Here is a 20,706-nt window from a genome sequence, read left to right as displayed (position 1 = left end):
TTTTTGTAAATTGTGTGAATTTGTGTGAAAAATGTAGAAAAAGTAGGTGCCAGATTGTTAGAGCAGTTACCCCTGGCAGTGTGACAGGAGCAGGACTGGGAGGAGAATTTATATTTTTATATTATTCATATCTATGTAGCTGGAATTAAAAAATGAGCATATTATTTTGGCAATAAAACAAAGAGGTTTTAGTGCTTGCAACAAAAATGCTGATGTAATTTTCCAGAAGGAGCAATACCAGGGCTTCTTGACTCTGGGAATTGGACTAAATGTGACTTAGTCTTAAGGGAAACTGGAAAAAGCATTAATTCTATTAATTAATGCACCAGCAGATTCCATCTCAGCAAAGACGTCTTAATGAGGTGCCCTGGGCATGTTATTTATCTTACAAAAATCAGCTCAGGACCCCTGCGTCAGGCCGAGCGTCCGGGTGAGGACCACAGATGGCTCGCAGCGCCCCCCCTCCCCGCCCCCCGCGACCCCGGGCGCCCTCCGGCGGTCACCTCTGTCCCATGCCATCCCGGATGTCCCCCTGTTCCCGCCCCAGGGTCCTGGACGAGTCGCTCCAGGCAGCAGGCCTGCGGACTCACCGCCGCCTCCTCTCCCTTGGCGTCCTGGGAAGGCGGGAGCAGACCCTGTGGAGGCGCGGCCCGCGCAGGCTGCTCGGCCCCGCTCCCCAGTCCAGGGCGTCCGGGCCGCGCCCCCACCCCTCCAGAGCGCGCCCTGCCCGGAGCTGTCCGCCTGCCACCGTGCGCACGCGTCCGGGTGGGGCGCGCGGGACCCGGCGTCCGCCACTGCGCAGCCTCGGCGGCCCCGGCGCCGGAGCCCGGCCGGCCGCGCCCCTCCCGGCCCCGCCATGGCGCTCGACAATTTCCTCTTCGCGCAGTGCGTCTGCTACTTCCTGGCCTTCCTGTTCAGCTTCGTGGTGGTGGTGCCGCTGTCCGAGAATGGCCACGACTTCCGCGGCCGCTGCCTGCTGTTCACCGAGGGCCTGTGGCTGAGCGCCAACCTCTCGGTGCAGGCGCGCGAGCGCTTCACTGTGCAGGAGTGGGGCCCGCCGGCCGCCTGCCGCTTCAGCCTGCTCGCCAGCCTGCTGTCGCTGCTGCTGGCCGCCGCGCACGCCTGGCGCACGCTCTTCTATCTCTGCAAGGGGCACGAGGGGTAAGCGGGGCCCGCCGCGCCCGGCCTTGCTCCCGGGCCGAGGCCTGCAGGGTCCGCCCTCGCCAGCACCGGGGACAGCGCCCTCCGGGCTTTGCGCACGCTAGGGAAGGGCCAGGCCCTGCCAGGCAGCGCAGCTTGCGGGGCGCCCTCCCCTCCGCCCAGGAAGAGGCAGGTCTGGAGCGGAGCGCCCCGGGCACCGCTGGCACCCAGTCCTTGGCTAGGGATGCACAGGGCAGGGGACCGGGCTGGGCCTGACGGTCCCAGCCTCTTCCTCTCTCCATTTCCGCCTCACCTCTCCTGCTCTGATTCGACCCAGAGCCCGTGGGATGTGGTCCCCAGGGCTGCGGTCCTTGGCTGGTGGGGCTGGGAGCGCAGCCACCCTCTGCAGATGAAGGAGGCTGTGCCCCCCCCCCGCCCCCACTCGGTCTTGGCTGTTCTTTTCTTTTTTTTTTTTTAAATTTTATTGGTACAGTTTAGGCATACAATATAATCACATTCCTCATTGGAAATTTGCACCTTTACATAACCTCTCTTTGTTCTTATTTTTCCCCCTTCTCCTGCCCTCCCTTCAACCCCTCCATCCCTCCCAATTTACAAAGACTTTGTTTCCATTTTTTTCATTTTCTCATATTAATTCCATTCCTTTCTTTCCCTTCCCCTTCCCCTTCCCCTTTGCCCCTTTTCTTCCTGTTTCACATTATCTAATATACCTTTTAGTCCTTATTTACACTTTAGTTTCTCACACTAGGAAAACTATTTGGTATTTACACATGTGTATCCTATTTATTTCACTTAAGAGTATTGCCTCAATGTGCATCCATTTAGCTATAAATGTCTCTAATTTCTCATTTTTTATGGCTGAGTAGTACTCCATTTAAAAAAAAACACATTTTCTTTATCCAGTCTCCAGTTGATGGGCACTTGGGCTGTTTCCAAGCTTTAGCTATTACAAACTGTGCTGCTGTGAACATGGGTGCACATATATCACTGTGGTATGATTCTTTTCATTCTTTTGGGAAGATCCCTAGCAGGGGAATAGCTGGGTCAAATGGGACTTCCAGTCCTAGTTCTCTGAGGTGTCTCCATATGGATTTCCACAGTGGCTGCACCAGTCTACCCTCCCAGCAGCAGTGGAGCAGGGTTCCTCTTTCCCCACAGCCCCGCCAGCATTTGTTATTGGTTGATTTCATGATAGCAGCCATTCTTTCTGGGGTGAGGTGGAATCTCAGCGTTGTTTTCATCTGCACCTCTTGAATGCCCAGTGATGCTGAATAGTGGGGCTCCTCACCGTCCTGAGCTGGGGTGTTGCTGCAGGGCAGGTCCCCTGGAGGCTATAGGACGCCCTTCCTAGGGCTCCAGCCTCCGGTGGCCACAGTGCCCCTCCTTGCTCCTTGGCATGGGGCTCTTTCCCTCTGGCCACTGTCTCTGTCTTTTCTTCTCACGAGGTCCCTGGGTTTGGAGCCCGCCCTAAAGCTAGGATGGTCTCTTCGGAGACCTTTGACTTAATTATACTTGCAAGGATCTTCTCTCCAGATAAAATCACAGTCTCAGGTACCAAGGTTGGACACAGCATTTTGGGGGAGACAGATACACCTGCTACACTGAGGTTCAGGGCCAGGGGCCTGCAGGAAGCTGGTGTCACCCGAGAGGCCTTCACGGTCCATGGGATCCAGGCACTGGGCGTGAGGCTGGGGCTCTGCCTGGGGCTGTTGCTCGGCACACCCTTCCAGGCCCGGGGTCCCTGCAGGAGAAGTGGTCCCACTGGGGCTCACATGGAGCAGCGTTCTAGATAGGACCCAGCTTGCGTGGTTGATGTGAGGGTGATTCAGAGGTGTGACCACCAGAGGACAGGCACAGGGTGCAGGGAGCGAAGAGCCCCAAGCTGGCAAGACAGGAAGTCCCTGGCAGGCTGGGCAGCCCTTCGGCACAGATCAGGCTGTAAACTGGGGAGTGCCAGCTTTGCCTTTTGTCACCCACAGAGCAGCCAGCTGCCCAGGAGCGGCCAGCACAGAGGGCACACAGAGGGCACACAGAGGCTTAACATCTCTGGGCCTCTCCTTGGCACTGGTGCAGCCCCAAGTACCTTGCTCCCCATGCCCCCCTCACTGGCCCATGTGGGACTCAGGACGGGTGGGGTCACCATGCCTGTGACTTCACCAGGGGCTGAATCTGGTGGCTTTGCTCCTGCTGCTGGGACACTTGGGGTCTCTGTCCCTTTGCTGCAGCTTCCTGGCTCACCTGTCCATTGAGGGCGATGTGCAGCCTTCTTGACTCCAGGGATGTCTCGTGCATGGCGTCCCTTGTGGCCCTCAGGAATCACTGCCAGGCCCACCTGGCTGGCTGGCTGCCCCCCTCTGCCTTGTCCACTGCACAATCTGGCTGACCACAGTCACCTGGTGTCAGTGCCCATCTGAGCTCTGATTGTGGGGCTAGGTTAGAGCTCTTGGGAACCATCCCAGGCCATGGACATACATCTAGGGGGACTGGGCTGGATGAGCCCAGGGCAGGCCAGCACCTGATTGGTCCCTGCGTCCTCAGGCAGAACACCAGTTTGGTGTATAGGAGTCACACTCTAAGCGCTTGTTGGGTGGATGATGGAAAGGTGTTGGACTCCGAAGTCTGGATCTTGCTCACCAGCTGGCCCTGGCTGATATCTTTGAAGACTCAGCTTCTGGCCAGAGGGTCCACCCTCCAGAGCCACTGTGTCAGTGAGTCCTAGCCCCCGAGAAGGTGGGGTCTGCAGAGGCCAGTGACGGACAGGGGGCCAGCCCAGAGCCGGTCAGGCCATGTAGACCAGGTGAGCAGGTATGAGGGGGATGTAGGGCAGCCCAGGGCCGGGACAGGCCTGCCTAGTGAGTCCGTGAGGTGACCACGGCCCCCGTCGTCCCTGGGAGTGAGGGCCGATGTGGTTGGGTTAGCACGGGCTCTGCTTTCCGAGGACTAGGTGGTGACCCCAGAGAGTGCAGAGGGCCTGGGCACGCAGCTCTGCCCAAGAGGAGCCTTTTGAGCTGGTCTGGGCAGCACTATGCCTGAGGGTTGAAGGGCTGGGGAGTGCTGGTTAAAATGACCCGTCTGCCTGCCCGCACCGCACCTGCTGCTTAGCCTCCCGATTGCTCCTGGCTCCCTAGGATAGCTATCACCATGGCGACGGCACATCCCAGTCTGGGCACCCTGAGAGCAGCGGGAGGAAGACGGTTAACCCCGTGCGTGCCGCCGTCTTGGCTCCTGCCTGCTGTCCTGTCCTGTCTTTCCTGTGTTGGGGGTGGGGAAGGGTGGCATTGCGACCCAGGCGGGGCTCTGGACACCTGCAGGTCTTTGAAACCCTGGAAGGCTGGGCAGGTTCCATGGGGGCCGACCAGAGTGGGGAGAGAAGGGTGCAGGGAGGCCGTCGGCCAGCAGCAGCCCCGCTCGGGGCCGTCCCACCTCACAGGGGCTGCTTGCTTGGGCCGGGGAGGCGGAAGTGCTGCCCATGTAGCAGAGGTGCTGCTGGAAGGTCGGGTCGGCAGAGACCCCATTTCCTGCTTGTCCAGCTCACGCTCGCTCTGAGGCGGGAAGGGCAGCCGGCCTGCAGCTCTCCTGTCCCGCACTGTGCTGGGAATTGGCGGGGACAGGGGCTGTTGGGGAGACCCATGCCACACAGGGAGTCAGTTCCGTGGAGGGTGGGGGCCCATCTGGGATTCTAGCCGCCGCGCCCCTGCTGGAGTGGGCCGGACGTGGCCTTGCTCTGCATAGTGGCCAGCCCAGCCCTCCCGAGGCAGCCTGGGGTGGCAGCTGGGGTGACCTGCCAGGCACCCAAGGGTGCTGCTGCTGGGTGGTGCCCCAGGGAGGCAGGCTCTGTCCAACAGGTGGACAGATGGGTGTGCCCTGGGAGGAGCTGTCCTGGGTGCCCCCTCCGCTGCTGTCTGGAGAGCTGCATGTCCTGCTCTGGGCAGCCTTCTTGCCCCTGCCCAGGGAGGCTCTGACCCAGCTGCCCCACCACACACGCTGTCCAGTTGCGGCCCAGTGTCCGCCCTGCTGTACCCCGACACACTGCCCACGGGAGGGCGCGGGTGGGCTGTGCCTCGCCCCTCTCAAGCTTGCCGAGCCACTAGCTGTAGGTGTTTGGTTCCCACAGGTGACCCCACTTCCTGCACTCCATGTTCCTGCTGGGAACACCGGCCTCAGCCCTGGACAGAGCTCCAGGGGGCCCACGGGGTGGTGGGCAGCAGGGCATTCACAGGGGGAGGTCCGACCTGGGACAGCCTGGGCAGGGCAGGAGTGAAGGGCTGGGGACCATGCACCATCCGGTACCTGCATGAGTCTCCTCAGTGTGGCCCAGGATCGGTCCTCAGGGTCCCGAGGGCAGGAAATGTCCACCCAGGTGAGGGCAAATGGAGGGTCCGACTGGGAGAGACTGGGGAGTGGTGGGCATTAGCCCCAGGCTCTGCTGGAGGCCCCTGCTGGGGACCAGGCCTCCAGGGGTCACTGCCACACATGCGGGACAGTCCGCAGGCAGGCAGGGAAGAGCTCCAAGGAGGAGAGCCAGCAGCGGGGGCTGGCGGACAGGGCATGCATGAGATGAGCAGGAGTCCAGTGGAGACAGTGTCCACCGCACACACAGCCGTGCCGGGCCATTGGAGGCATGGGACAGCTCTACAGCTGCTGCTGGCCTCCAGAGGCCATGGGCCGTGGCCCTGTGGGGAAAGGTGGGCTCTGCAGGGCCCCTGATCCCTCAGGACTGAGATCCAGGCTCTGCCATCTCTGCATGCGTGAGACCTGAGTCCCTTGGGGCTCTGATACCTGCCCAGCAGTCGCTCAGCCATATGGCCTGTCCAGGGCGGCCCCTGTGGAAGGTGGTTCCACCTGAGCCAGCCTAGCGACCCCGCTCAACTTGGCACGGCTGGGCTGGGCTGGGTCGGCCTCCTGGGGCAGGACCGCACACTCCTGGGTCTGGCAGGGGCCTGTGGATGGGCGGAGGGGCCTTGTCCAGCGCCTGAGTAGCAGATGAGCCAGCAGTGCTCAGGCTCTGCACCTGGCTCCTGGCATCGCAGTCGGGGACAGGGACTGTGGTTTCTCTGGGCGAGATGCCACGCGCCTGAAGCCGGTTTAGCCCCAGGCGTTGGCCAGATCCTCTGCTGGTGGCACTGGTGTGACGCCAGCCTATGCTGGGCGGGAGTGGGGAGGGTCTTCTGGCAGTGTCCTCCCGTGTTGTAAGGACACCGATCCCATTGTGGGGCTCCACCTCACCACCTGGCCCCTCCTCCTAGTGCCTCACCTTGGGGTTACGGTTTCCACATGTGAACTTGGGAGACACGGAATGCACCCTACAGCCTCGGGTGACTGCGTGGGTCCATCCCCCTGGACAGTGGCCCTAGGGGTGGACGGCCTGGGTCACGCCCGGGGCTGGGTGGCCTTGCATGGGTACCTCGCACTTCCAGGGTGCGTGTGGCTCTCGTGCCTTGGAATGGGGGAATCTGGGGCCCCGTTTGGCCCCTCCTCCCTGGACAGGGGTGGTGATGTGGTCTCAAGTGCAGTCTTTGGGCAGACGAGATGGGCAGCTCAGGTTGGCATGGGGCGTTGTGGAGCCCAGGTACAGCAGGGAGCCTGGGCCGGGGCCCTCCACACTGGGGGTTGTTGCTCGGTGGGGCCGCGGATGCCCAGCATTCCTCTCTCTGCCCCGCCTGCAGCTCCTTCTTCTATGCCTTCCTCAACCTCCTGGTGAGCGCCTTCGTGGTCTTCCTGGTCTTCATCGCCAGCACCATTGTGAGCGTGGGCTTCACCATGTGGTGCGATGCCATCACCGAGAAGGGCACCGTGCCCCGCAGGTGTGCTGTGCTCCCTCCCTGCACCCCGTCCCCCACAGGCAGACCCCTCATGCAGCGTGCAGAGCCCGCGGCTTCATCCCACTTGTGCCCACCTGCTCCCCACCCGGGCCCACCTGGCCCCTACCACTGCCCACCTGGTCAGCTCCTGCCCTGACCCCACCCCAGTGTCGGGTGTCTCCTCCTTGCTCTGGAGCCTGCAGCATCACACTCAGAGGCCCCCAGGAGCCAGGGCCTCAGCTGTGGGTGGGTGAGGGGCTTGGGGGTTCAGCGGTGCCCTTTGCCCCCTCATTGCCGTTGGGGGCTGGAGGACAGGATCCCAGACAGGGCAATGGCAGGTCCTGGCAGGCTCCAGGTGGCCTGAGATCCTGGGGTCCACCCTTGTGCTGCCCGTGGGAGGCAGAAGCCCAGGGTGGGTGTCAGATTGGACCCCAACATCTGAAGTCAGGGACAGCAGAGTGGGGCTGGGGACGCCTCAACCGTGCTGTGGCTGACGCTGGGCCTGGGGCACTGGTGAGGTGGCAGGAGCCCTTGCGGCCCCTGCTGGGGCCCCACCTTTACGGTGCCTGAGCCCACAGCGGGTCCCTCAGCATGGGCAGCCTGCGGGGTTCACGCAGGTGCCCTCACCCTCGCAGCCCTCCAGCCCTTCCTGCGGTCCTAGCGGGGATGCTGCCCAGCCCACCCTAAGGTAGGGAGAGTCGGAGCTTCACGTAGACTTCGCCGTTTGTCAGCTCTGGCTGCCACCTGGGGGCAGACTGTGACTTGCCCATGTCGAGCAGAGCTGCCTGACGGTGTCCCCAGGGTACCCCTCGGGCAGCGTGGGGCCTGTGGGCCAGCCTCCCCACCTTCCTCAGAGGCAGTGCAGGACAGTGTGCCGGGACCTGGGACCCTGAGCTGAGGCTGCAGCACATCCTCTGGCCATCTGGTCCCCTCCCCTGAGCCTGTGCTTGGACAGGGCTTGAGGCCACCCCCTGACAGGCTCCCCCACCCTCTTTGGCCAACGGGCACCACCCCTCATCTTGCGTTTCAGCTGTGAAGAGCTGCAAGACATTGATCTGGAGCTGAATGTGGACAACTCTGCCTTCTATGACCAGTTCGCCATTGCCCAGGTGGGAGCACAGGGCCTGCGTGAGCACTGCTGACTCCCACGGGTTGGGGCAGGTGGCGGTGGGCAGGGCTGGGCCCAGGGCCCCAGGCAGGGGGTTCAGGGTTAGGTGGGGTCGCCAGGAGACAAACTGCCTGAGCAGGAAGGCAGCCAGAGTGTGGGGAGGGGCTCGCCCAGGGGGCCTGAAAGCTGGTGTGGGCAGGGGCCTCCGCAGGGCGGAGTTGGGGTGGCTCCTGGAGGGCTTAGCCTCTGGGTCTAGCCCAACCCTCTTGTTAGCCCGCAGCTGGCCTGAGGACCACACAATGGCCAGGGGCCCCTCGGGGTCTGGACACAGGGACCTGGGGTTCTTTGCTGAGATGAGCTGCGGTGGTCAGAGTCCTTCCTGCAAATGTAGTGGAAGATGCTTTGGACCTGACTGCCAGTTAGATGGCGCGTGGACAACCAACACGCTCCAGCAGGAATCGGTTTGATGTGGTGCAGGCTTGGGCTGATTAGACTGTTGCTCCTCCCGCTGTTTGGAAACAGCAGCTAAAGGTCAATCTCTTCCGGCAGCTGGAGGGCTGGGATTCACAGGCCCCCTTGGAGCTGAGGGGCCCAGGCTGGGAGGTTGGACGTTACCCAGCCACTGTCTCCCGCCAGGGACAGCATCAGCTGGGCTGGGGCCAGGGTGGCCTGGTCCCCGGCCTCTGCACAGACGTAGGCTCCCCCGGGACCCAAGGTGACTGTCCTGCAGGGGAAGGAACGTGGGCACGTGGGCCTCCTGCCCTTGCCCTCGCCAGGGCCAGGGCTGGTCGGGTGAACACAGGGTGCTGGCGCTGAACTGACGCTGCTGCCTCCTCACAGTTCGGCCTCTGGGCCTCGTGGCTGGCGTGGCTGGCCATCACCACGCTGGCCTTCCTGAAGGTCTACCACAACTACCGCCAGGAGGACCTGCTGGACAGCCTGGTCCACGAGAAGGAGCTGCTGCTGGCCAGGCCAGGGCCCCGCACCTCCCTCCAGGGGGAGAACAGTGCTGTCATCTAGGCCCTGCTTCCTGAGGCCCGGCCCTGCCCACAGGCCCTGTCTGGGCCACCCAGCCCTGCATGCAACCCTAGCCCTGCCTGCGGTGGGGTGAGAGCGATTCCTGCCCGGGCCCAGCAGCAGGCAGTTGGGGCATCTGTTCTGCCTCCCTGAGGCTGTGTGTGTGAACGCTGCAGTATAAGCATACGTGTGTGTGCACATGTGTGTGGATGGGATGTGTGGGAGCAGACCACAGAGATGGGGTGCCCGTGGCCCACAGAAGGAGGGCACTGCCTTCCCACCCCAGCCTGGGCCAGGGCTCCTGCAGGGGAGGGACTCCCACCTACCCACCCAGCGGTGGCAGAGCCTGGTGTGACTGGGACTTGCCTCTGCTGTCCTCAGCACCACCTCCTCTTGCGGGGGGGGGTCCCCCATCCTGTCCCGGGGTCCAACCCTAACCCTAACGGAGCCCCTCAGAAGTGTGTTCCCTGAGTGTGCTCCCGGCTGGGGCTCTGGTGTGGACCTGGGCCACCTCAAGGGGCTGGGTGGTAGGCTGGGCCAGCTTGTCAGGGTGCTGGGCAGGCAGGGGCTGTCCTGGGGGTCCTGGCCAGGGGATGGGGGTGAAGGCCTGAAGCCCAGCTGAGGGTTTCCTTCGGGGCGCCAGGTACTCTGGGATGGTGTTTGGAGAGAGTCTGAGGCCCCCAAAGCTGACGTAGGCCTGGGCCCTAATCGCTGGATGTGGGAGCCCTTTCCTGCCCCCAGAGCTGCTCATCTGTCCCCCACATGGTGTTGTGGCTTCTGCCTCGCCTTGGCCCAGTCCCCCATTTCTGCTGCAGCCATCTGGGGCCCCAGAAGGAGCAGGAGTGGGCTGCGGTTTCCTGGGCCCATGGAACTGCCACTTCCCCAGCCTTCCCTGCCCTGGGCAGCTGCCCTTGGGCCCTGGGGCTGGCTGGGGCGGCCTGCATCCAGGCAGGTGGAGGCCTGCAGGCAGGGTCCATCCTGGGCCAGCCTCTCCCCAGGCGGGAGGGCCGGGCTGCCCGGGTCCCCCCAGCGGCTGCACCGTAGTGCTTCCAGGACACCTTGGCTTCTCTGGCTTTTAGCAAGGACACCTTGTTTTAGCTCTACTTCCGGCTGAGGTGGAAGTGAAGACTCTCAAGTTTCCATGTATCTATTTCTCCAAGTCAAAATAAAGCTACACGCTCAAGTGTCTCCGGGGTGCAGGGTTTGTTCTGTGCCTCCCCGCCTCCCTTCTGCTCCCACCTGCTCGGCTTCTCGTTTAGGGTGTAAACCGCTGCTTCCTGGCTCTGTCCTTTCTCCAGAGCTTATTAGGAGTAGTCTTCCATGTGGCTGCAGCTTTGTGTCTGCATTTTTTGGGGCTTGGGTCTCTGCTCCCCACGTGACCCCCAGGGTGAGGCTTGATTGGGTTTCTCGGGGGCTGTGTCTCCAGGCAGCTTAGATGGCTGGATGTGGATGTGTGGACCCTGCAGAGCACAAGGAGACCCTCTCGGAGGGGGATGGGGCTGCACCCCCAGGCCCAGAGAGGGCTGAGGCTCCCCTCTCCAAGCCTCTAGAGTACGGGGCATCAACGGCTGACCTGCCCCTGGCCGGGGTGCAGTGAGGTGAATCCTGGGGTGACGGCTGGTGCTGGAGGTGCCCGTCCCCTCCCATGGTCCTCTCCAGGCCACTGCTGGAAATGAGCCCTCTCCCTGGGGTCCTCCACCCTGAGGTCCCTGAATTCTGGGTCTGGAGGAGACCCTGGGGCCACTGCCTGGGCTCCCCGAGGCCTGGGAGGGCGGCCGGACCCAGAGCAGAGTGAGGGGCTGTGGGCCTTGGTGGGGGACATGGCCCAGGGCCTCAGGGGTCCCCAAGGTGCCCTGAAGGGGAGCTGAGGGGATGGAGGTAGGGAGGGGAGCCCCTGGTGCCCGGCAGGGGCTCTGGCCAGGGAGGGTTTTCCAGCCAGGCTGCTCGCTGCATTTCCCCGGAGTCCCAGCCCAGAGGGAGGCACGGGAGCTTCTCCCGACTCAGTGGGGGACTGACGCTGAGGGTCAGGGGCCACCCAGGGCCTCAAGCCTCAGGCCTGCCCCGGGCACTCGTCTGGTCATCAGCCCATGTGGGCACAGTGTGCCCTGCGGTCCCTCCTGGTGCCTGACCCCAGCGCCGTCTGCCTCCCCGTGCAGACCTGGCCAGGAGGGTGGTGCCGTGCTGGACTCCGAGGGTGGTGGGCACACGCGGGCCCTTCTCTCCTGAGTGCCGGTGGCACTGAGCAGCCCTGGGCAGCAGAGGTGCCTCCTGCCCTCTTGGTCCTGCAGATGCCAGGCGCCCTTGGTGACACCAGTTCCCGCCAGGCGGAGGTGGGCAAGGCTGGGGGTGGCAGCTGCCAGCCCTGTCTCGGGTAGCCTCCCCTGGCAGGCAGGCAGCGGAGCAGGGCGCCTGCTGTGTCGCCCCATGTCTGGCCTCAGGCAGGGGTGCCCCCTCCCGGCCCTGCCGCAGCCCTGCAGCAGTCTCCGCTCAGCTCCCCGAAGCCTCACCCAGCAGGGCTCCGGTGGTGACACTGCCGGGCGCCGTGGTCAGAGCCGCAGGAGGCAGTGCCAGCTGCTGAGGGCCACATACCAGAGGCGCAGGGCGAGGACCCGGAGCTGGGCCCGAAGGTCCTCCAGGGCCCCGGCCATGGGCTCGGCCCAGCCGTGGTACAGGCCCAGCGCCACCCCAAGCAGGATGCACAGAGTCAGCCAGAGGAGCGGGGAGCTTCTCCGGGGCCCAGGGCGCTGCGGCCCACCTGTGTGCAAGGGACAGTGGCTGAGGGGTGGCCTGCTGGACAGTCAGAGGGGCGCCGAGGGGCCGGTGAGGGGCGGTGAGACAGGGAAAGAAGCCACTCGTGGCTGGGGTCAGGACTCACCCCCGACTGCAGCTGCGGGCTCCCTGCAGGCGATGTCTGTGAAGGAGACCGCGAGGCCCAGTCTGCGGGTGCCCCGACGCTCCCACCCTGTCCCTAGGAGCAGTGGCCAGCGCAGCCCCGCGACCCTCACCATCGACAGCAGCAAGAGACGACCCATCCCCTGCCGTAAGTCCCGATGACCCTGAGGGTGTTACTGGGGTTCCCCTCAGCCCACCCAGGTCCTTGCCGCCAGCCCCTCGCTTGCTGGCACACCCCCTTACAGTGCACAGCCTCCTCCACGGGCTCCCGGAACCGCACATGTCTCAAGGTCCTCGGTGGCTCAGCCTCGCGGGGCACGAGCTCCAGCCAGCTCCGTCTCAGGATGGATGGGGGGCGCCTCCGGCCTCCCTCCTGGGGACAGAGGGGCAGGGAGGCTGTGAGCCCCTCCTGCTGGACACCGGCTGCCCCGACCCCTGTGCCCACTGCCACCTCTGGGCTTTGTGCAGAGGGAACTGCTGCACAGGACCCTAGAGGTGTGTAGAGACCCTGGGCTGACACCCTGGCCGTGGCCCTGGTGCCAGCTGCTCTATGCTGGTGGGGTCAGAAGTCAAGTGGGCAAGGTCAGTGACCCAGGGCCAGGCTGCAGCTCCTGCTCTGGCCCCCAGCAGTCCCAGGGCTCAGAGATGAGAACAGCAACCCTTCACAGCTGGCGGGGCCCTCGGACCAGTCCTCAGCCTGGACACACACAGACTCATGGTGGTGACCAGGCCCAGGGAAGGGCTCAGGACTTGGCCACTGTGGCAGCGGGGCAGGGTGAGGGGAGCTGGCAGCCCCGACCCAACCTCAGCATCCCAGCGAGGGCGCCCCACCTCCCAGGTGAGTGCCAGGCCTGGGCAGTTTGGGGTGTCAGGCTGCTGTTTGGTCCCCAGAGGGTCCGGGGGACCTTGAGACATGGGGGATTGTGGGGTGGGGTCCAGCTTGGTGGGGTGGGCCAGCGCAGGGACAGGGTGGCTGGAGGCCTTGGTGGGCTGCTGGGGCCCCCCGAGGAGCTGGCCTCCTCCTCCTGGCCATGCCCAGCTGGCCCTGGAGCTGCCCTGGTCAGCACAGCCTGGTTTGGAAGATGGCCCCCGGAGCCCTCATCTGTGACACAGATGCGGCTGCTCCAAGGCCTCCAGCGCTGGGTGCTCGGCACCGTCCCCGGGGAGCCCACAGCTCCGCCTGGGGTCCGGCCCTCCTGTGTGACAGCTGAGCCCGCAGTCTCCGCCCCTGCTTGCGCCCAGCCCTCCCTCTCGTCAGTGCTGCTCCCCGCCTGGCCCCGCACACTCAGCCCCGCACACTCAGCCCCGCACACTCAGCCCCGCACACTCTGGCCCTGTCTCTTCCAGTTCCATGGCCTTAGCTGCAGGGTGGGGCCCAGGATCCTTTTGTCCTCGCCTGTCCACCTCGGAGCCCACACAGCCACTGCCTCGGAAGCCTTACCGCCGGGGCCTGGGGCCGCACTGAGCCCCTGGTGGCCTCCACATCCTCTCTGGTCCGACACGGGCTTTCTGGGTGGGAGTCGGGGCACAATGCTCGAGTGGTGGTCCTCATTTACTGGAGCATGGTCCTGAGGCAAGAGAGACGTTGCTGTTCCACAGACACTGGAGGGGCACGGTCAGGTGGGCCAGTGAGTGGACCCTGCTGCTGGACGTGGGCTCCCTGTTCACTTGAGCCTCTGCCTGAGCAGCTGCCTCTGCTGCCAGAGGCTGCAAATTGCCACCTTTCCGGGCTTCACAGTGCTCCTGTGGGCTGCTGCCCCTGGTTCACAGCCACCCTCCACTCCGGGTACTTGGACATTTGGGGCTCATTATTGTCATTTGCCACTTTTTGAGGTCATGGATCAGGTTTCAGTGGACATCTCACGGGTGATGGCTCTTCAAGGGGGCCAGGGTATAGAATGGGGTCTCCCATTGTCAGGGCCAGGCAGATCCCAGAAAAGGCCCTCTGGGGGCTCCTGCCACCTTGCTGCCCATGCCCTGAGGTCCCCTCAGCTCCACCCAAACTGTCCTCCACCCTTGCTCTGTCCTCTGAGGGCTCTCTGTCCTTCTCTGCCTCTTCCTCCCTCTGCTGCTGCTTCCATGCTCTCCGTGTCCTGTGGCTCTCAGGGTGCACGGGTGCCCCATGTCCTCCCATGCCCTCGTCCCTGGCCCACACATGCGACCCCTCTACCTGGGGCTTTCTTCCACACGCCTGGCAGGCCCTGGACCCCGAGTCCTCCAGTCTTGGCCTGGTGTGGATCCAGGGGCACCTGTGCAGGTGGAGCCAGGCCCCAGGCATCAGCCCTTCGAGGGCCCAGGCTGCTCATCCCATGCCCCTCATTGCATAGGGCACATTGAGGCCAGAGTGGGCAGGGTGTTCCTCAGGATGTCCTCTGGCCCCCTGCCTGCCGGGCTCCCCAGGTTCCTGTCCGGGGTCCTTGGTGGGAACTGCTGCCCCCGCGTATGAGAAGCCCTAGCCAGCACAGACACTAGGCTGAGAGGCAGGGAGTGGGGGTTTCCACTGTCCCCAAGCACGGTGCCCTCAGGTTCCCCCAAGAGAAGCTGTCTGGGGGTGACCACAGGGTCCCTGCACCCCTGGCCTGGGATAACAGGGCCCCCGGGAGCCCTCAGAGGCACAAACATGGGGCCAGCTGAGAGCTGTAGCAGTGTCTGAGTGGCATCGCTGGCATGGGTTCAGTTACTGCAGAAGGAGTGACTTCTGTTGCCACTGCCGAGCATTAGGTTTTGTTGCAAAGAGGGTCCGGAAGGAACGGCCGGCAGCTAGGGCAGGTGGGGAATCTGCAGTGCTCTGGGCGGGGCCGGAGAGGCTGTGCAGGTGGGAGTGGGTGTGCAAGGGCCAGGTATCTGTGTGTGTGTGTGTGCGCATGTACCTGAGGTGACTGTGTGCATGTGTGTGTGTACCTGGGTGGTAGTTGCAGGGACACAGATGCGCATATGTGTATGTGTCCGCTGTGTGCGTGAACACGTGTGGTGATGAAGTTGCAGGCCCTGGGCACATGGGTGGCTTCAGCCTTCTCAGCCACCCCTCCAGAGCAGTGCAGCCCCATCCTGGACCTGTGAGGACGAGCTGGCCAGTGTCCGGGCCGTACTGGGATTGGGGCCGGTGGTAACACCACCGCCCTGTGGCTGCCACTTGGGGTGGCTGTATTTCGCTCTGGTGCAGGGCTGGGCAGGGAGGACATTGTGGGTCCCTCTCCCGCCCTGGAGCTCTGCAAATGCCTGGGCTTCTCTGTTAGGCCCAGCAGGCCCTTCTCAGGGAGGAAGTGGGGGCCTTGGAGTCCCCAGGGCTGGCTCGGTCTGGCCTCTGTGACCTTGGCCAAGTGGAAGAATGACCTTCCTGGAGCTCGTGCTCCCCACCATGACACTGGCGGCAGAAGCAGGAGACATTGCCGGGTGCCACCTCCCGCCCGCCCTGGAGCAGGGCCTCTGCAGCAGGGACAGGGTGTAACTCAATGCACTTGCTCTGTAGCCAGCTCGTGACAGATGGGCGATAAAGGGCGGAAAATAGTTCCAGGAGCCTGTGGAGCGTCACTGTAAGCCAGGCCGGCCTGAGGAGGCCGCCCTGTCCCTCTCCCTGGGTCCCAGAGGCCCCACTGTCCACGCCTGCACCAGTGAGGGCCACTGCATGTCCCCTGGGGCTGGGCAGGAGGGTCCTGGGTCTGCCACCTTCCTGGGCTCAGATGGACAGTGAGACGGGGCCCTAGTCCAGGAGCAGGCCGGGGAGCCAGGCTGGAGGGACCAGGGGTCCTGTGTGCTTCCAAGACCTTGGCCAGCACATCCGGGAGACCCTGGGGTTGGCTGGTGCCCCCACCACTCCCCCCGGCTGCCCTGTCTCTGCCCTGGCGTCCGTACCACGCTTGTACCTGCCCTGCCACCCAATGCCTGTGGCAGGCAGGACCTCCTTGCAGCAGCTGGTGTGTGGGTGACCGTAGGGCCCTGCCTGCCTGTGAGGGCAGCCCTTCCTCTGCTTGCTCTGACCCCTGGCCAGGGCAGCTGCAGGGCAGTGTGCCTGCTCCCCCCACACCTGTGCTGCCCCAGACCCCCAACCCTGCTGACCTGGTGTGTGGTGGCCGGCTCCAGTGTTGTCCTGTGGGGCTGGAGGGGACATATGCAAATACGCGTACACACACACACACACACACACACACACGCACGCACAAATGAGCACACACGGCCCACCTGGCTCCTGCGTTGCGGGACGGCCCAGCCACCTGAAGAGCTAGCTGAAGACCGGAGCCTCACGCGGGGTGGAACCCGAGCTGTCGAAGCTCACAGACTGGCCAGGAAGTTTCCATTACAGCAGCTGGGCCGGTTCTTGCTGCCTTTGGGACAGCGGAGGGCAGGGAAGTGTCACTGGCTGGGAGGTGAGGTACCCAGCCTGGCACAGGCTGAGGCTGTAGAGCCCAGCTGTGCCTTGTCCTGCTAGAGAGGAAATGGACGGCTGGGGGCTCCTGGGCTGGCCTCCCCTCTGCAGGACAGAGGCGGGGCGGGAGGGCCAGGGCTCTGGGAAGGGCTGCCGCTGTGCTGGCCTGCTGCTGGCAGCTCCCCAGATAAATGTGCATTTCCCACTTGAGCAAGAGGCAACACTCCGGGCCATTCCGTAGGCGGGCTGAGTGCCCTCTGGCCTCGCCTCAGCGCCCGCTGGCCCAGGCCAGGGAACAGGAAGCAGGCACTGGCCAGTGGCTCCCAGGCCCTCTCTCCGCTGTGCCTGTTGCCCCCCTCCTGGCCTCCCCAGAGATAGCCTTGGCGGGACTGGGTCGGGCCGGCTGCCTGGGAGGCCTGGAGCGCCAGGGCCAGCGTGTCCCGAGTGCTTTGCCAGCCCCACTGACAAGGAGACAGGTTGAGGGGGCCAGAGGCTGTGGGTTCTCCAGCTGCCCAGTTTGCCTGGAGTGGCCCCACCTAGGACACCCCAGTCCTGGGCAGACAGGAAGGGTGGCCAATCTGGAGAGTCCAGGGCACCCAGAGTGACTGCTGCTCAGGCTCTGTTGTGGCCTCCGCCTGCCCCCAGGTTCCTTCCATGCCCTTCACTGGGAAGCCCCTAATCCCTTCAGGAAGTCAGCGTCTGCCTCCTCCTCCTGGCTCTCCCGGGTGCACACAGACAGGAAGCGGTCAGCTCTTAGTCCTGGGGTGCAGGGACACGGCTCACCCCAGTCCCCACCTGCCTCTACCCCCAAGGAGGCAAGCTGCAGGCCGCAAGGTGACCAGGCCCCTCCCAGGCTCTGACCTGGTGGGCTTGTCTGAGGCCTGAGCCTGGCCCTCTAAGCATCAGAGCCTGTCCAGCTAGCGAGCCCTGGGCCTGGGCTCCCCTCTGGCAGAAATACCAGCAGCCTTAACGGACTCTGCTGGCCGGATGTGAGGTGGCTGTTTCCCAGGCCCCGGGGGACATCAGGCCAGGCCTGCTGACCAGGCCGGAGGTCAGGGCCACTGTCCCCGCCCTGGCCCCACGTGCCCTCCCAGGCCAACAGCAGAGCCCTGCAGCTCTTGAAATCCTGTGGCTGGAATCTGGGGCAGAGGGGTGGGTGTGGGCAGTGTGGGGTGCTGTGGAGGGAGGGTAGCCCCTCAATCGGCCCCTGTCTTCCCTATGGGGTCCTGCCCTTTGGCCTGGCTGAGCCCCAGTAGCACTCTAGGCTCTGTTGCACCTGCTTGGCCAGTATTGAGTTTGCTCCTCCTTTTCAGACGAGGTAAAAGTGGCTCAGAGAGGTGAGGCGTCTGTCGCAAGCCACATGGCAGGTGATGGCGGGCAGGCTCAGGCTCAGGCTCAGGGCCCTGTGGGACACATGGCAGCTTGGAGGAGGAGTCGGATCTGAGAGGCCGTGGGGTGGCCGTGGCATGGGGTCCATGAGCAGTGTGGCCCGAGGTGTGTCGGGGACCCATGTGGCTCCATTAGGAGTGGGGGAACCTTTGTTGGGAGCCTGGCTGAGTGTTCTGGGCATGGGGGGCCCAGGGCCAGCAGGGGCTGTGTGTGGTCCAAACCCATGGGGTGCCCTGAACCCAGGGCCATTGGGGGAATGTTGGACTCCCACTTCGCTGGCTCGGTCGCCATGCCAGGCAGGGCATCGAATTTCCCTGTCCACACAGGGGAGTGGACTGCTCTGCCCTTGGGGACAACAGGAAAAGAGGTATGAGGTACACGCTGTTTTCCAACCCAGTGTTATGGGGACAGGCGGCTGGCTGTGGTGTGCTGACCCACCATGGGGACCCACGGCGGTGGGCTGGGGATTGGACGGTGTCGGGGAAGAGCAGCATTTAGGGGTCATGAGAGCCACTGCCCAGCTCATCCCTGATCCGGCCTCGAGGACCAGAGTGGAGTCCTCCCCCTCTGTCCCCTCTGGGGGCTGGCGGGAGGGAGCAGCCAGCTCCAGGCCCACCAGGGCTGCCTGAGGCCTGCTGTCCCTGGAGGGGACCTGGCAGCACTGGATCGGCTTAGGTCCTCAGGAGGTCTGCACTGACTGTGCCCTCCACACCCAGCTCCCAAGGGGCACCGCCTGGGTATGAGGAGGGCCCTGGGCCAGCGGGTCCTCAGAGGGTCTGGGTCCCCGAGTGGGGGGCCTGGGCTGGGAGCTGGCTCTGCAGGTGCTGAGGTCCCCTACCTGGTACGGGGGTGCTGCCCAGCTCAGGGAGCCCGGGTTTGCACTGGTGCTGTGCCTGGTGGGCCAGTGGCCCTGAGTGACCCTGGCCTCTGCCCTGTGGTCCTGCAGTGACTGCACTGCACCACGGCCTCCACCATGGCCCACAGCTCCAGGAGGCCGAAGCGGCTCTGTCCACTTGGGGCTGGTGGGTGTGGGGTCTGAGGCTGGGTGTGTACAGTGGTCTGGGCGGGGGGTCCCTGCTCTGGGGTGCAGCCCCGGGACACACTTCCTGGAAGCCAGGGCTGTACTGCAGGGGCTTGGGGCTTGCACTGGAGTGTGTGGCCCAAGAGTGCATTAGGGGTGCAGGGGGCGTCGCTTAGGCTGGGGTCTGCGATGGCTGATATGTGACCCCAAGACAGGAGTAGGAGCCAGGCCGGGGTCCACAGGCACCTGTTGCTTTTGGGGGGCAGGAGCGGCCTGTGGGAAGAACCGCTGACTGCAGGTACGGGGTGCCCCACACCACTGGGGGAGTGTGGTCGGCCTGAAGCAGGACCTTGGCCTCGAGGACTGTCTGGTTGCCCCATCCCCAGCCAGAGCCCTCACTGGGACAGTGAGGACATGGGCACTGCCCTGCCCTGGCAGGGGCTTCATGTCGGAGGCTGCTGGTCCCCTCCAGTGGGGCGCTCAGGACGCCAGCCCTGCCTCCGCCAGCAACTGAGATAATGGGAGCCCCTGGGCCCGCGGACACTAACACTGGTGCCCATTTCCCTTCCCCTAAATTATTCATGACTTCCAAGAGGCTGTAAACGTCCCGGGCTCTCCATGGGAGCCGTAATTACAAAGATAAATTTTATTTATAAAGTCGGTGCCCATGAGCTGGCTGTCCGGGGGGCCATACATAAGCCGTAACCAAGCCGGCTGCCCAAAGCTGCCTCGACAGCTGTTTTTCTGGCGGGGACTTGGGGGTGGGTGCAGTGGGTGGGGAAGCTGGCTGGGGGGGAAGGGAGGCTGTGGTGCTGCTGGGCTGTGATGGGCTCAGAGCCTGCGGTGCTGTCCCCCCAAGTGCCCGGGGTGCTGCTCACTCCTGTCCAGTGCCTGGGCCCAGGACCCACTTGTCCATCAGGCTTGGCTCTGCCTGGCCCAGGACAGAGCTTCCACATAGCTGGCTTGTCAGTCATGGAGGAGCCCTGTGTCCCCTGCTGCCTGGTGGCCCTGGGCCCTCTTGTCTCACAGAGCCTGTGATAGCCCCCACCAGTGACAGCGCAGGGGCTCTGGGGACAGCCATGCCTCTCACCAGGTGCCTCCCGTGCCCCAGCCCCTGTCGCTCATCTGTGGGCCGCTCCACCATGTGGCCTCGGTGGCCTGTGTCACCTACCACTCCCCTGGGCATCTTGGCCAGGAGTTGGCATGGCAGGTGGGCCACCAGGGTGTGCACAAGGCTGACCCGGTCAGTGCCATCACAGCCGCAGGGAGCACCCCAGAACTGGATGCCCACTTCCTTTGCCATCCTGAGTGCCTGTTTTGGGGGGCTGCCTCCCGGGACTGTCTGGGCCTCCAGTGGGGACACAAGCTCTCCAGACCATCTCAAGGTCCCCAGGGCCTCCTGAGCTGCCGGCCTGGCGGGCGGCCAGCCTCTGGGGCCCAGGGAGGCAGACCTGGGGGTGTGACAGCGCCAGAGCGGGTGGGAAGGGGCCAAGTGGGCTTCACCCTCTGGGACCCCGCACGGTTGTGGTCCCAGGGGGAGCTGAGGCGGTCAGGTCCAAACGGGCCAAGGTCCAGTGACCTCCAGACCCACCCTGCTGCCTCCTTGGGCTTGGCACGTGGTGGGGCTGCCGTGGGCCCCCGACCCCCCTCGGAGCATCTTGGCCCAATGAAACCCAGAGTGTGAGGCTCTGGGCTCCTGCAGCCAGCAGAGGGCGCTCACCGGCCCATCAGAGCCACTCCAGGACCTGCAGGAGCGGGAGTCGCCCCTACCCTCCTGCTCCGCTCGCCCGTGGGGGATCCCGGGGGTGATGGTGGCCGTGGGGGGACCAGGACTCTACAGCCTCTGCCACGGGCTGCGTGTCCTCCTCAGTTCCCTTGGAGGGACAGCGGCATGGCCACTCTGCTTCCGTTCAGTCCCACCTGGTCCCCCGTGTGCCCGTCTGCAGTCAGCTCA

The 20,706-nt window shown here is 64.3% G+C and overlaps 2 protein-coding genes across 6 annotated transcripts; one reads left to right on the top strand and one right to left on the bottom strand.

Moving 5' to 3' along the window:
- Positions 1-794: 794 nt before the first annotated feature.
- Positions 795-10,275, top strand: Tmem179 (transmembrane protein 179). Its single transcript, XM_004836868.4, has 4 exons — positions 795-1,161; positions 6,828-6,965; positions 7,993-8,071; positions 8,911-10,275. The coding sequence occupies exons 1-4, from the start codon at positions 857-859 to the stop codon at positions 9,088-9,090; spliced, it is 702 nt and encodes a 233-aa protein (XP_004836925.1). The 5' UTR covers positions 795-856; the 3' UTR covers positions 9,091-10,275.
- On the bottom strand, positions 10,221-16,566 carry CUNH14orf180 (chromosome unknown C14orf180 homolog). 5 transcript variants are annotated; one of them, XM_087195639.1, is made up of 7 exons: positions 16,159-16,566; positions 14,150-14,228; positions 13,376-13,547; positions 12,223-12,352; positions 11,963-11,998; positions 11,595-11,842; positions 10,221-10,547 (listed from the first exon to the last, which is right to left on the bottom strand). In XM_087195639.1, the coding sequence occupies exons 3-6, from the start codon at positions 13,529-13,531 to the stop codon at positions 11,634-11,636; spliced, it is 531 nt and encodes a 176-aa protein (XP_087051765.1). In that variant the 5' UTR covers positions 13,532-13,547; positions 14,150-14,228; positions 16,159-16,566; the 3' UTR covers positions 10,221-10,547; positions 11,595-11,633. The 5 variants fall into 5 exon arrangements, 4 of the variants coding, with proteins under 4 accessions (XP_087051765.1, XP_012921709.2, XP_087051764.1 ...); XM_013066255.3 differs by having other exon boundaries at positions 13,421-13,547; positions 16,159-16,531; XR_015445186.1 differs by lacking the exon at positions 14,150-14,228 and having other exon boundaries at positions 11,246-11,842; positions 13,421-13,547; positions 16,159-16,512.
- Between the last annotated feature and the right edge of the window lie 4,140 nt (positions 16,567-20,706).

The sequence above is a fragment of the Heterocephalus glaber genome, unplaced genomic scaffold (genome assembly GCF_053883595.1).
Source record: "Heterocephalus glaber isolate CG9 unplaced genomic scaffold, H.glaber_assembly_v1.0 deba00001608, whole genome shotgun sequence".
In the NCBI taxonomy this organism is placed as follows: Eukaryota; Metazoa; Chordata; class Mammalia; order Rodentia; family Bathyergidae; genus Heterocephalus; species Heterocephalus glaber.
The sequence above is the reverse complement of the archived record's forward strand: the minus strand, read 5'-3'. Positions and strand labels throughout refer to the sequence as shown.